Source organism: Moschus berezovskii, chromosome 1 (genome assembly GCF_049115385.1).
Source record: "Moschus berezovskii isolate FMDL1 chromosome 1, NW_MosBer_1.0, whole genome shotgun sequence".
NCBI lineage: Eukaryota > Metazoa > Chordata > Mammalia > Artiodactyla > Moschidae > Moschus > Moschus berezovskii.
Genome location: NC_142460.1, coordinates 131,786,940 through 131,800,425, shown reverse-complemented (window position 1 = coordinate 131,800,425; position 13,486 = coordinate 131,786,940). Strand labels below are relative to the sequence as shown.

At 41.1% G+C, this 13,486-nt stretch overlaps 1 protein-coding gene across 1 annotated transcript in view; it reads right to left on the bottom strand.

Moving 5' to 3' along the window:
• Nucleotides 1-552: 552 nt before the first annotated feature.
• The window catches only part of RARRES1 (retinoic acid receptor responder 1), a 45,556-nt gene continuing 32,622 nt past the window's right edge, over nucleotides 553-13,486 (bottom strand). Inside the window, exons 4-6 of the mRNA XM_055410849.2 lie at nucleotides 11,649-11,785; nucleotides 941-1,003; nucleotides 553-860 (exon numbers count right to left, since the gene is read on the bottom strand). Coding sequence (XP_055266824.2) covers nucleotides 711-860; nucleotides 941-1,003; nucleotides 11,649-11,785 — 350 coding nt within the window. The 3' untranslated portion in view covers nucleotides 553-710. The remainder of the gene's footprint in view (nucleotides 861-940; nucleotides 1,004-11,648; nucleotides 11,786-13,486) is intronic.

Here is a 13,486-nt window from a genome sequence, read left to right as displayed (position 1 = left end):
CGACTCAACGGACATGAGTTTGAGTAAACTCTGGGAGTTGGCAATAGACAGGGAGGCCTGGCATGCTGCAGTCCATGGGGTCATGGAGAGTTGGACACGACTGAGCGACTGAACTGACTGAATCCCAGCTTAGCACCAAGTTTGCTTCTATAGACACATTTAGGAACAAACATTTATTTTAAAATTTAAAAAGAATACTTGCTTGAAATCATAAAAAACAGTAATTCTTTTTAAACGGGTAATATTTTCCCTATGATTTGCTTTCATTGAAATATATTATCTTTTTCACATACTAGATAGAAGCAATTTAACAATACAACTTAGTTATCTGCAATATGTTGAAACTACTAAGAAATGCAGATTTAGAGATGCAACCATCAGTTTTGTTATAATACTTATTAGTCCAGCTGTGGTATATAATAATTAACTAGATTTTATGCTTTGGGGCTGAAACCCTGAGGAACCTGTGGGGTCACTGAGCAGAGTTCAGTATGCACCTATACCCAGAGTTAAAAACTAAACCATACCCATCAAGAAACAAAAATCCCAGTATCTTTTAATGTTTGAATATTTATTTGTAATCACAGGCTTTCCTAAATTATTAGATTGCCTTATACTTGGCTGTTTTACTAGAATAATGATTTAGGCTGTTTAATGCAGAGTACAGTCACTTTGTTCAGAATGTGGTATAGACATGTTTTTCTTGCTCTTCAGAAGTTACTCAGCCCCATCGGTGCCACAGCCGACCCGTCTTCAGCGCCAGAGGCTTCTTCTGGCGTCTGCCGCTCCTGACAGTGGTACGTCACTTTCAGCGGTTTGCTGGGGTGCCAGACCAAGCGAATACGGCAGGGAATGATTTCCTGGGGAACAAGAGCTCTAAAAGATTATGATCTGCCAAAAACTTCTGGTTTAAGCAATTCTATGTACCATTATGTTTTACCTGTGTTGAGAATTCATGGAGTAGAACAGTATAATCAAAGTCAATTGCATCATCATTTGTTTTCTAGAAGAAGAAAAAAAGAATTAGTGCTAGATAGGATAGGTTTATATTAGCTCAGAATTTGGAAGGCTCATCTTACATAACTTTAACTTCTTCAATGGGTGCCTTGAATCACCTGCCACCTCTTTGAGTCTAGCCACACTTCCTTTGGTGCTCTCCTACATCAAGATGTAGAAGTTATGGATTCTTACTGTTTGGCCACCAAGTCAGGAAAATCTAGTAAGATCTTTCTATCACTTTTTCTCTCTAATACTTAACAGGTTTTGATGGAGACTAAGGTCTACGAAGATAGGGAGAATCTGTTGATACTCATATGCACCTCAAGCTGATACGCAGACCTGCTATGCCAGGCAGTTAAGGGCAGGGCAACCAGGATTTCTAGAAGGCCACTGTGGCCCAGTCCTGTGCTGGCATTTCATACATTTTCTCATGGAATTCTCCTGTCCTGCAAGAACATGATTATGGTAGTGCTAGTCGCTCAGTCGTGTCTGACTCTTTGCAACCCCATGGACTGTAGCCCATCAGGCTCCTCTGTCCGTGGGGTTTTCCAGGTAAGAATACTGGAGTGGGTTGCCATTCCTTTCTCCAAAGGATCTTCCCAACCCAGGGATCAAACTGGGTCTCTTGCATTGCAGGCAGATTCTTTACCATCTGAGCAACCAGGTAAGCCCTTGTTTTATAAGGAAGGTAACTTGAGGTTACGGCTAGTAGGTGATAAATGGGGATTCAAACCCAGATAAATATGAACTCCACCACCCACATCCTTCATGTTTTACCACACTGCTTCTAAAACCAGCACATTTTCCAGGTAAGCAGGCAGTCTCCCACATCTCTTTTATTCATTTGATTTTTATAAATGTTGAGTGACTAAATCAATTTCCTGTTTTTTTGACAGTAACTGCCTGGGCTGCAAAAGACCTTATCCCTTTAGTTAAAAATATATATATATTTAAATTAATTTGGATTGTGATTTTAATCCACCAGGCTTTCGTTGAGACTATTTAAGAATATGAAAAAGCAAAAACAAAAAGGACTTGATACTACATTCTGTCTTCCCTTTGCTTACACTGATGAAGATTTTTTACAAGCCATGAAATTTCCATCAGGTGGAGAAAGGGAGGGAGGGATAAGGTAAAAAGAGTGGGCCTGGATCAATCACAGATTGACTGCTTTTCTGTGGTGCTTTTCATAATTGGGTAGGTTTGCCTTCTGCCTAGCAGTGTACCCATGAATGTGAAAGCGCATATCCAAAAGACAGACTGCACACTCAGAGAATTCCTAGGAGAACATGCAGTGTCTCTTTTCTATAAAGGAACAGCTTCTGGAGGCTCCAGTTGTCAGTTGGGCATTGCTGGCTTTGGGGGTGGATTTAGCCTGTTTGACTCATTTGGTGGCGATCTTGACCTTGGGCTCTATTGACACAGCTGGCTGGCTGCTGTGCTGCGTAATTCTTGTCTCAGACTTCTGTGCTGCCTGCGCGATTTCTCAAGATCTGCTTACTATGTATTTCTACAGCTAAAAAAACTGGTCTGGGGGGTTTAGGATGGGGAATACATGTATACCCATGGCTGATTCATGTCAGTGTATGGCAAAAACCACTACAATATTGTAAAGTAATTAGCCTCCAATTTAAATTAATTAAGAAAAATGGTCTTATATGTATGTTTTCAGGGCAGTGCCTCTTTGTTTTTGAAAATAGCATTTCTGAGGGAAACTGGCAATCTCTAGATTTAAGGCAAAACAGGAAAAGGCCTGAAATAAATGATGGCATTCCAATTAATCCAGTTAATAATGCAAACAAAAATTTGGGTTATTGTAATGCTTGGACACTCTCTACATTTAGTTAAGACTTTCCTTAATAAAGTTATTGAAACGAGGCTTATTAAAGAACTGCAGCCCAGACACGGCATGTCTGTGAACCTGGCAAAGTATCCAGGGTGCACTGCCCACACCATGTAGGGTTCTGTCTGCCAGGAAGCCATCATTTTTAATATTATTCAGAAATAATCCCTTAGTTTTGTTCAAATCATCACGTATGTCAAAACCTTAGTCCAAATTGATGACCTACTGTCACATTTTTCTGATAATTCAGCACTGTAATAATCTTCCTAGAGACAGACCAGGAATGTCTGGTTTCCTTACTCATGACCCACCCTACCCGCTACTGCTCCACTCACCCCTCAAAAAGGAATGATCCCTAGCAGAGCCAGTGTGGTTTTAGTAGAGAATAAGCAGGCTTAGGTTATTAGTGTATGCAATCAAAAGTTGTGTTTTTTTTAAATTGAAGGGTAGTTGATTGACAGTGTTGCTAGTTTCCGTGTACAGCCAGGTGACTCAGTTATACATATATATACATATTCTTTTTCCTATGTTGCAGTAGGGCCTTGTTGGTTATTTTATATATAGTAGTTTGTATCTGCTAATTTATCCCTCTCCTACCCCATTTCCCCTTTGGTAACCATAAGTTTGTTTTCTATGTTTGTGAGTCTGTTTTCTGTTTTGTAAATAAGTTCATTGTATCATATTTTAGACTCGACATATAAGTGATATTGTATGGTATTTGACTGACTTCACGTAGTATGATAATCTCTAGGTCCATCCCCAAAGCTGCCAACTGCACAATTTCTTTTTTATGACTGAGTAATACTGTGTGTACGGAGACGGCAATGGCAAGCCACTCCAGTACTCTTGCCTAGAAAATCCCATGGATGGAGGAGCCTGGTAGGCTGCGGTCCATGGGGTCGCTAAGGGTCGGACACGACTGAGCGACTTCACTTTCACTTTTCACTTTCACACATTGGAGAAGGAAATGGCAACCCACTCCAGTGTTCTTGCCTGGAGAATCCCAGGGACGGGGGAGCCTGGTGGGCTTCCGTCTGTGGGGTCACACAGAGTCGGACACGACTGAAGTGACTTAGCAGCAGCAATACTGTGTATCTATACTACATCCTCTTTATCTATTTTTCTGTTGATGGACATTTTAGGTTGCTTCCATGTCTTGGCCATATTGTAAATAATGCTGCTGTGAACATGAGTATCTTTTCGGATGATGGTTTTCTCAGGATATATTCCAGGAGTGGAAATGCTGGATCATATGGTAATTCTATTTTTAGTTTTCTAAGGAACCTCCATCAGAGAAGGCAATGGCAAGCCACTCCAGTACTCTTGCCTAGAAAATCCAACGGATGGAGGAGCCTGGTAGGCTGCAGTCCGTGGGGTCGCTAAGGGTAGGACACGACTGAGCTACTTCACTTTTCACTTTCACACACTGGAGAAGGAAATGGCAACCCACTCCAGTGTTCTTGCCTGGAGAATCCCAGGGACGGGGGAGCCTGGTGGGCTTCCAACTATGGGGTCACACAGAGTCGGACACAACTGAAGTGACTTAGCAGCAGCAGCAAGGAACTTCCATACTGTTCTCCATAGTGGCTGAATCAACTTATATTCCCATCAACAGTTTTAGGAGGTTTCCTTTTCTCCAAATCTCCAGAATTTCTATTTTTAGACATTTAAAATATGATGGCCATTCTGACCAGTGTGAGGTGGTGCCTCATTGTAGTTTTAATTTGCATTTCTACAATAAATTAACAGTATTGAGCATCTTTTCATGTGCCTGTTGGCCATCTGAATGTCCTCCTTGGAGAAATGTCTATTTAGCTCTTTTGCTTATTTTTTGTTTGGGCTGGTTTTTTTTTTTTTTGAGTTATATGAGCTGTTTGTACATTTTATAAATGAAGCCCTTGTCAGTTGCATTATTTGCAAATATTTTCTCCCATTCCATAGGTTGTCGTTTTGTTTATGGTTTCCTTTGCTATGCAAAAGCTTTTAAGTTTGATTAGGTCCCAACTGTTTATTTTTGCTTTTATTTCTGTTGCCTTTATAACTTTTATCAGAGGATGTTTTGCCTGCGTTCTTTCCAAGGAGTTTTATGGTGTCATGCTTTACATTTAGGTCAATAGTGGTTTTCTTAGCGGAATAAATAGGTAAGTAAGATGGGTTCTGTAATACACTGTTGTTGGCCAATGGGGGCCTCTAGTTAGGGTGAAGACCTGTACTGACTGACTGGCTGCTACTGGTTAGGTAGTTTGAGGTGCTGGCAATAGCTAGTACTAATATCATTTGGAACAATGCTAGAAAAGTAACAGCTTTACTTTTCTCAATTCACATTAAAGGCTAAGGATGTCAGTAAGGATGTATGTTTTATTTCTCCCTAGTCAACAGATATTTCCCCTGCCCTTGGTTTAGTCCTCATGGTCTGAGAATGACATCTGTTCTTCAATTTTAAGGCAGTAACTGCCAGTAAGATGGGTCTTAATTTGCAGTTCGGCTTTCTTAGCCCACTCTTCTCCCAGGCTGTGTTCATTTGAGGCTGTGACTTTCTAAAGCTGCACTTCCCTACACAATTGGATTAAAAGGTGAGTTTATCCCTCAGTGTACAGATAGTAATTCCCACCCAGAAAGCTTTCAGAAAAACTATAACCATTATAGTTTCTTGAGGTACCTTGGGCCCCGGGGCCCCTCCAGTCACTCCTTGCTTCTCTGTCTTGGCTTTGTCAGCCCTGCCTTCCTGGCTCTAGTCTCCTAGGGACAGTCCCAAGACTTTCTGATCTTGGTGACTTTTTTAAAAACAATGTTGCTTGTTTTGCTTCTTGCTGGTTTTTTTTTTTTCATGAAAGATCACAAAAATCTTTAGTGGCTACCAAATAGCAGAATTTGAAAATCTATGAGGGTTTGTGCATACTTTGCTTTAAGAGAACTCTAATCTTGAAAGCTAAGCTAACAAGGGTCAGGCCCAGTTAGTATGTAGATGGGAGACTGCCTGTAAAAATAACTCTGATCTGAAATGTGGGCTTCCCAGGTGACTCAATGGTAAAGAATCCACCTGCCAATGCAAGAGACATGGGTTCAATCCCTGGGTTAGGAAGATTCCCCTAGAGAAATTAATGGCAACCCATTCCAGTATTCTTCCCTGGAGAATTCCATGGACAGAGGCACCTGGCAGGCTACAGTCCATAGAGTCACAAAAGAGTCAGACAACGAAGCAACAACAATCTGAAACGCTATCAACTTTAAACCAAATTTCCAGTTGCTTCAGTGTTTAGATTTATGTTAGCTTCAATAAGTTTGTTAATCTTCATTTCATAGTCCTAAGAGAAGTGATTTGCCTCAGGTGACCCAGAAAGCAGTTGCACATTCAATTATTATTTATCTAAAACCCAAATGCCACAGAATAAAAATCTAAAACTACTCAGTGACCATTCTCCTGCTGCATTTGATTTTCCTAACCCTACAGTTATATTTGTCCCCACTTTCCCACTTTGCAGTCTGATTGAAGGATATTGATGGACAGATGACAGACATCAAGACTGGCTACAATGAGCCAGAGATGGAGCTGCTGTTTTTGAACCACAGCAAAAATGGGTGGTGACTTTGGTGATGTGAGATATACAAATGCAAAAAAATGGAAAACACTGCCATTAAAAGATACTAATTTTTCTGTTTTGTCTCTGTTCCTATTGAGTTTTCCTCTGACACGCATTAAAATTATTTCTATTAGTTTGACACCATTTTCTACACTAAACAAAAAATTTCCCCTAACTTCTCGGTTAAAGTCTTGTGTTGAGGATATGACTGTCTTGATAGATGAGAGAAAGTGACCTAACAAAAAATTTAGTGCTGTATCCAGACCCCTAATGTAACAACTCTCAGTTAAATGGTCATCTCTATCAAAAAGCACTCTATAGGGGAAAGAAATGTGTACATTTCAATAAGTAAAGAAAATACATTTCAAACAGTTGTCCACTTTACAAGTGACATTTGAAAGGCACACCAAGCTCTTCCTGGCATTAATAATGCTGACTGGATGCTGGGCAAATCCTTGTCCTCAGAAGATACTCACTGAGCAATCCACAATGAATCCACTGCTTCACTCACCCAAGAAGAAAATGATTTTTAGAAATCTGTACTTAAAGTTGGCTCGGCTTGCCTCTTGCAAAATAGTTGATATAGTTTACTCTGGAAATGTCCCTCCCCTCCCTGCATATCAGTTGGCTGCGAAAACCCCCACTCAGCCTTCTCCATGTCCACACCCAGTGTGAAAGTGTTCATTGTTCAGACATGTCCAACTTTCCGACCCCAAGGACTGTAGCCCACCAGGCTCCTCTGTCCATGGGATTCTCCAGGCAAGAATACTGGAGTGGTTCCCATTTCCTCCTCAGGGATCAAACCTGGATCTCTTGCATTACAGGCAGATTCTTTACCATCTGAGCCACCAGAAAACACCCAGCTGAGGAAGACTGGCCCTACTTCATGACCACAGACCTAGGGCCTGCAGAGGTGTGTGATGCTCAAATCCACAACTGTTCCCCCACCCCTACCATCACACACACACCCCCCATCACACACACACACCATCACCTCCTGTCTCATCCTTGCTCTGAGCTTATGACTCTCCCTCATTTTTCACTGAGAAGAGACAGAATAGAACTTCCACAAGCTGCCACATGACATCAGCCCTCCCAGCAGCATCTGTGCCACACCCGTCTGCATTCCTCCAGGTGAACCTTGTGCCCTTGACCAAGGTCTTCTGGACTGACCTATCCTTTCTATATTTTTCCAAAGATACGAACTCCATCAAGTCTTCCTTCTCTTCCTTACAAGTCCTACTGCACCCCTCTCTACTGGATTTTTCTCATCAACATACAAATATGTTGCTCAATCTCCCAACCTGAAAATACAACAGAAAACCCACATGACCCACCCTCCAGTGCTGCTGCTGCTGCTGCTAAGTCGCTTCAGTCATGTCCGACTCTGTGTGACCCCATAGACGGAAGCCCACCAGGCTCCCCCGTCCCTGGGATTCTCCAGGCAAGAACACTGGAGTGGGTTGCCATTTCCTTCTCCAATGCATGAAAGTGAAAGTGAAGTTGCTCAGTCATGTCTGACTCCTAGCAACCCCGTGGACTGCAGCCTACCAGGCTCCTCCGCCCATGGGATTTTCCAGACGAGTACTGGAATGGGTTGCCATTGCCTTCTAGTCTCCTTTTTAAAAAATTCCCCTTTATAGCTAAATTCCTTGAGACAGGGAGTGTCCATTTCCATTCCCATTCTTTCCTTACCCTGCTCCAGTCAGGATTTCACCCACACTGTGCCAGTGAGACAACTCTTGATAAGTGTGCCAACTGCCTATATCAAATGGCCAATTCTTGTTCCTCATCTTCCTTGACTTCCCAGGAACATTTGACACAATCATCCCTCATCCTTGAAAGACTCTTTTCTACTATCTCCAACTTCTAAAGTTAGAAGTGTTCTAGGACTCAGTCCTTACATGACCTTTCTCTGTCTACATCCATTTTCTGATCTCATCCACTCTTGTGTCTTTAAAAGCCATCTGTGTTGTGTTTGGCCTTGGAGTATAAAATGAAGTAGGGCGAAGGCTAACAGTATTGCCAAGAGAACTCACTGGTCTTAGGAAACACTCTCTTCCAACAACACAAGAAGACTCTACACATGGACATCACCAGATGGTCAATACCGAAATCAGACTGATTATATTCTTTGCAGCCAAAGATGGAAAAGCTCTATACAGTCAGCAAAAACAGGAGCTGACTGTGGCTCAGATCATGAATTCCTTATTGCAAAATTCAGACTTCAATTGAAGAAAGTAGGGAAAACTACTAGACCATTCAGATATGACCTACATCAAATCCTTATGATTATACAGTACAAGTGACAAATAGATTCAAGGGGTTAGATTTGCTAGACAGAGTGCCTGAAGAACTATGGATGGAGGTTGATAACACTCTACAGGAGGCAGTGATCAAAACCATCCCCAAGAAAAAGAAATGCAAAAAGGCAAAAGGGTTGTCTGAGGAGCCCTTACAAATAGCTGAGAAAAGAAGAGAAGCAAAAGATAAAGGAGAAAAGGAAATATATCCATCTGAATGCAGAGTTCCAAAGAATAGCAAGGAGAGATAAGAAAGTCTTCCTAAGTGAACAATGCAAAGAAATAGAGGAAAACAATAGGAGACGAGAGATCTCTTCAAGAAAATCAGAGATACCAAGGGAACATTTCATGCAAAGTAGGGCACAATAAAGGAATGAAATGGTATGGACCTAACAGAAGCAGAAGACATTAAGGAGAGGTAGCAAGAATACACAGAACTATACAAAAAAAAAGATCTTAATGATCCAGATAAACACAATGGTGTGATCACTCACCTAGAGCCAGACATCCTGGAATGCAAAGTCAAGTGGACTTTAGAAAGCATCACTACGAACAAAGTTAGTGGAGGTGATGGAATTCCAGTTGAGCTATTTCAGTTCCTAAAAGATGATGGTGAAGTGCTGCACTCAATATGCCAGCAAATTTGGAAAACTTAGCAGTGGCCACAGGACTGAAAAAGGTCAGTTTTCATTCCAATCCCAAAGAAGGACAATGCCAAAGAATGCTCAAACTACCACACAATTGCACTCATTTCACAGGCTAGCAAAGTAATGCTCAAAATTCTTCAAGCCAGGCTTCAATAGTATGTGAACTGAGAACTTCCAGATGTATAAGCTGGATTTAGAAAAGGCAGAGGAACAAGAAATCAAATGCCAACATTCACTGCATCATAGAAAAGAGGATTTCGGAAAAACAACTACTGCTTCACTGACTACACTGAAGCCTTTATGTGGATCACAACAAGAAACTGGAAAATTCTTAACGAGATGGAAACACGAGACCATCTTACCTGCCTCCTGAGAAATCTGTATGCAGGCCAAGCAACAGTTAGAACCAGACATGGAACAATGGACTGGTTCCAAATTGGGAAAGGAGTACATCGAGGCTGTATCTTGTCACCCTGCTTATGTAACTTATACGCAGAGTACATCAAAATGTCGGGCTGAATGAAGCCCAAGCTGGAATCAAGATTGCAGAGAGAAATAAAAATAACCTCAGATATACAGATGACACTACTCTTATGGCAGAAAGTGAAGAGGAGCTAAAGAGCCTCTTGATGAAGGTGAAAGAGGAGAGTGAAAAAATTGACTTAAAACTCAACATTCCAAAAAGGAAAATCATGGCGTTTGGTCCCATCACTTCATGGCAAATAGATTGAGAAACAATGGAAGCAATCACAGACTCTATTTTTTGGGCTCCAAAATCACTGCAGATGGTGACTGCAGCCATGAAACTAAAAGACACTGGCTCCTTGGAAGAAAAGCTATGACAAACCTAGACAGTATATTAAAATGCAGAGACATTACTTTGCCAACAAAGTTCTATCTAGTCAAAGCTATGGTTTTTCCAGGAGTCATGTATGGATGTGAGAGTTGGACTATAAAGAGAGGTGAGTACCAAAGAATTGATGATTTTGAACTGTGGTGTTGGAGAAGACTCTTGAGAGTCCCTTCAACTGTAAGGAGATCAAACCAGTCAGTCCTAAAGGAAATCAATCCTGAATATTCATTGGAAGGACTGAGGCAAAGAGATGACTCAGTAGAAAAGACCCTGATGCTGCGAAAGAGTGAAGGCAGGAGGAGAAGGGGACAACAGAGGACAAGATAGTTGGATGGCATCACTAATTCAACGGACATGAGTTTGAGCAAGCTCCAGGAGATGGTCAAAGACAGGGAAACCTGGTGTGCTGCAGTCCATGGGGTCGCAGAGTCAGACACAGCTGCATGACTAAACAACTTTGTTGTTGACACCAACCCAGACCTCTCCCCTGAACTTCAGACTCTTACATTCAGAGGGCTATCCAAATTTTCTACTTGGAATTTAGAATGCCCCAAATCAAGCTAATTTCTACCCAAATCTGTTCCTCTGTAAATGAAAAGTAGCCTTCTGGTTATTCATGCCAAATCCTAAGAATCATCCTCAACTTTTCTCACTGTCGGACATTCCACATTCAGCCCATCAACAAATACTGTTAGTCCGTCTTCAAAATCCAAACGCTTCTCCCCACCTCCACAGCTGCCACCCTGGTCCAAGTTACCAGCAGACCTTGCCTAGGTCACTACAATACTCTCTCATTGTGCCTGCTTCCTTGTCTATCTAGTCTGTTCTCAGCACAGCAGCCAAAATGATCCAATCTGGAAGTCAGATTGTCACTCTTCTTCTAAAAAATCCTGTAGTAAGTAAATGACAAGGTCCTTCTGATGGCCTCCCAGGCCTTGTGTGGACTCATCCAGCCCATCAGCCACACTGCTCCCTGGGTCCCTCTGCCTGAAACCCCTTCTCTTCTGGAGGCATGGCTCACTCTCACGTCTCTTGGACCTCTGCTCCAGTGTCGCCTCTGCTCAGATTAGAGGGGCCTTACTTTAGACCAAAGTATAATTCTCTCAATACCCCCACATTCCCTTCTCCCTACTTTATTTTTCTCCATAGCCCTTATCACCATTTGATACACATTTTCTTGTTTATCAGTTCACTGTCTTCTCTCACTAGAATTAGTCCCAATACAGACAGCTACATTTGAGTCTTGTGTTCACTGCTATATCCCCAGTCCCCAGAGCAGTACCTGACAGTCACATATTTATCGCATGAATGAAATGCAGTTAAAACTCTTGCCACAAGTCTAGAAATTCATATTAATTTTGTCTAAGAACATTGCATTGGCTGTATCCCTTGGGTTACAAGTTAATTTTTTGTTTTTCTTACCCAATGCTTGACACTGCTAATCTGTGACATGTAGTAGTGTAGAAATGGTGTTGTCTTTTGCCACATCACGTACGAGCTGCCCAGAAAAGCTAGGTCCCAGATGGGTCTCAGAGACGGAGCAATATATCCATGACTGTCTGAAGGAACAAAAAAAGTACATTTGTGTTAAGACATTTATAGGACAAAGTTTTAGAAGTTTCAGCAGTCAAACAGGACTCGTATCTGTGTCTCTGTTGTATAGAGGTTTGCACACTTCAACTTGCCTGGTAAGCAAAGCTACTATAAAACAGTTTAAGGGCTATTTGCTGTATTACATAAATGCAAACTAAGAGCTGTAATGATTAATCTAAAAATCATCAATCTTTTAATTAGATGGGAATATCTATCAGTTATATTCTCCACATCACTCTTCACTTCTGTTCTACAGTGAATGTGCTGATCTCCCTTTAGCAAATGTCTTTGTCCTTCTCTGATCCTAGGCGTTAAAGCCAATCAGTGGCAGCATCTGTCACTTTTTTTTTTTGACCAAATGAAAAAAATCAAGTGGGTTTTTCCTGTGGTATTGTTTTTGGAACTGTAATCTTTTAAATTAAGCATTTATTTTTAAAAAATTACTTAATATCAGATACTGGGATAGGTAGGGAAACAAGGACTAATTATCTTTTGTGACTTTTAGGAACTCTAATTTTAGCAAGTTATTTATGAGCTGTTCATGGACCATCATTTATATAGTTTGAAAGAGATATTCCTGGTCTGTATTAAAGCCCAATAATAGTTCAATATGTGAGGAATACTAACAGCTTACTTAGGAAATGAACCCTTCTTGGTAAAATAATCTTTCGGATAAATCCTGCTCTGTGTTGGTAGAACTTGACTTGGTTGATTATTTATAATAGTATCAGTTCAGAAGGCATTCACTGATTGCTTGGGTGCTGTGGGCAATACAAAGAGAGACCCTACCCTCCTCTTGTTGACAGTATAGAAAGGCAGCTCACACCTTTCTTAAGAGAGAGAAGATTAGAGAGGAGAGGAGGGAACAGGGATCGGGGCGATTTCTTTGGGCTGAAGAAGCTGGGGGAAATGTCACAGAGATGCGATTTGAGCCAAGCCTTGAATTTTTGTCATGTGTGTGTGTGTGTGCGCACACCCATGTGGGAAAGAGTGACAGACTTCCTTCATCTTACAGAGCCACTATGAGCTTAAATCTTGAGATCAAAATAAATTAACCACAGAAGAAAAATCAGTTATACAAAACACTGGAAATGTGAGGATGACCGAATTTGTGTCCAGCGTGAATTCAGTAGCGCTGATGCAGTCACTCTGGACTTTAGCCGGTTACTCCCTAGTCTTTTATGTGTAACATATTGGGCTCGTCTACAGGAAGTTTATGAACTCATTAGAAAAGGTGAAATGTTTTACTTTTAATGAAAACTAGACAATTACTTTTTAGGGGAAAAACAGTGCAGAGAGCAAGGATATCATAAAATGGATTAGATCTTCTCACTCACCAATTGTAGAGAAAACTGCCCAACAGTCAAAAACCCTGGGTTAATTAAATTATGGGATCTCCTGAGAGTTGAAGTGCCTACTCCAACATGGATTTTGATTCACTTTATCTAAAATCAAACCTTTTCAGTTATAAGTAGATAATTTCATATATACAGGCTATAAATAGCACCATTAAATGTCTTGGCTGAATTTAAAGTGACAAGAGAACTTGTAGATTTCATTGATGAAAACATGCACTCTATTAAATTATTTGAATCTTCATAGCAACACGTGGAGAAGGCAATGGCAACCCACTCCAGTACTCTCGCCTGGAAAATCCCATGGACGGA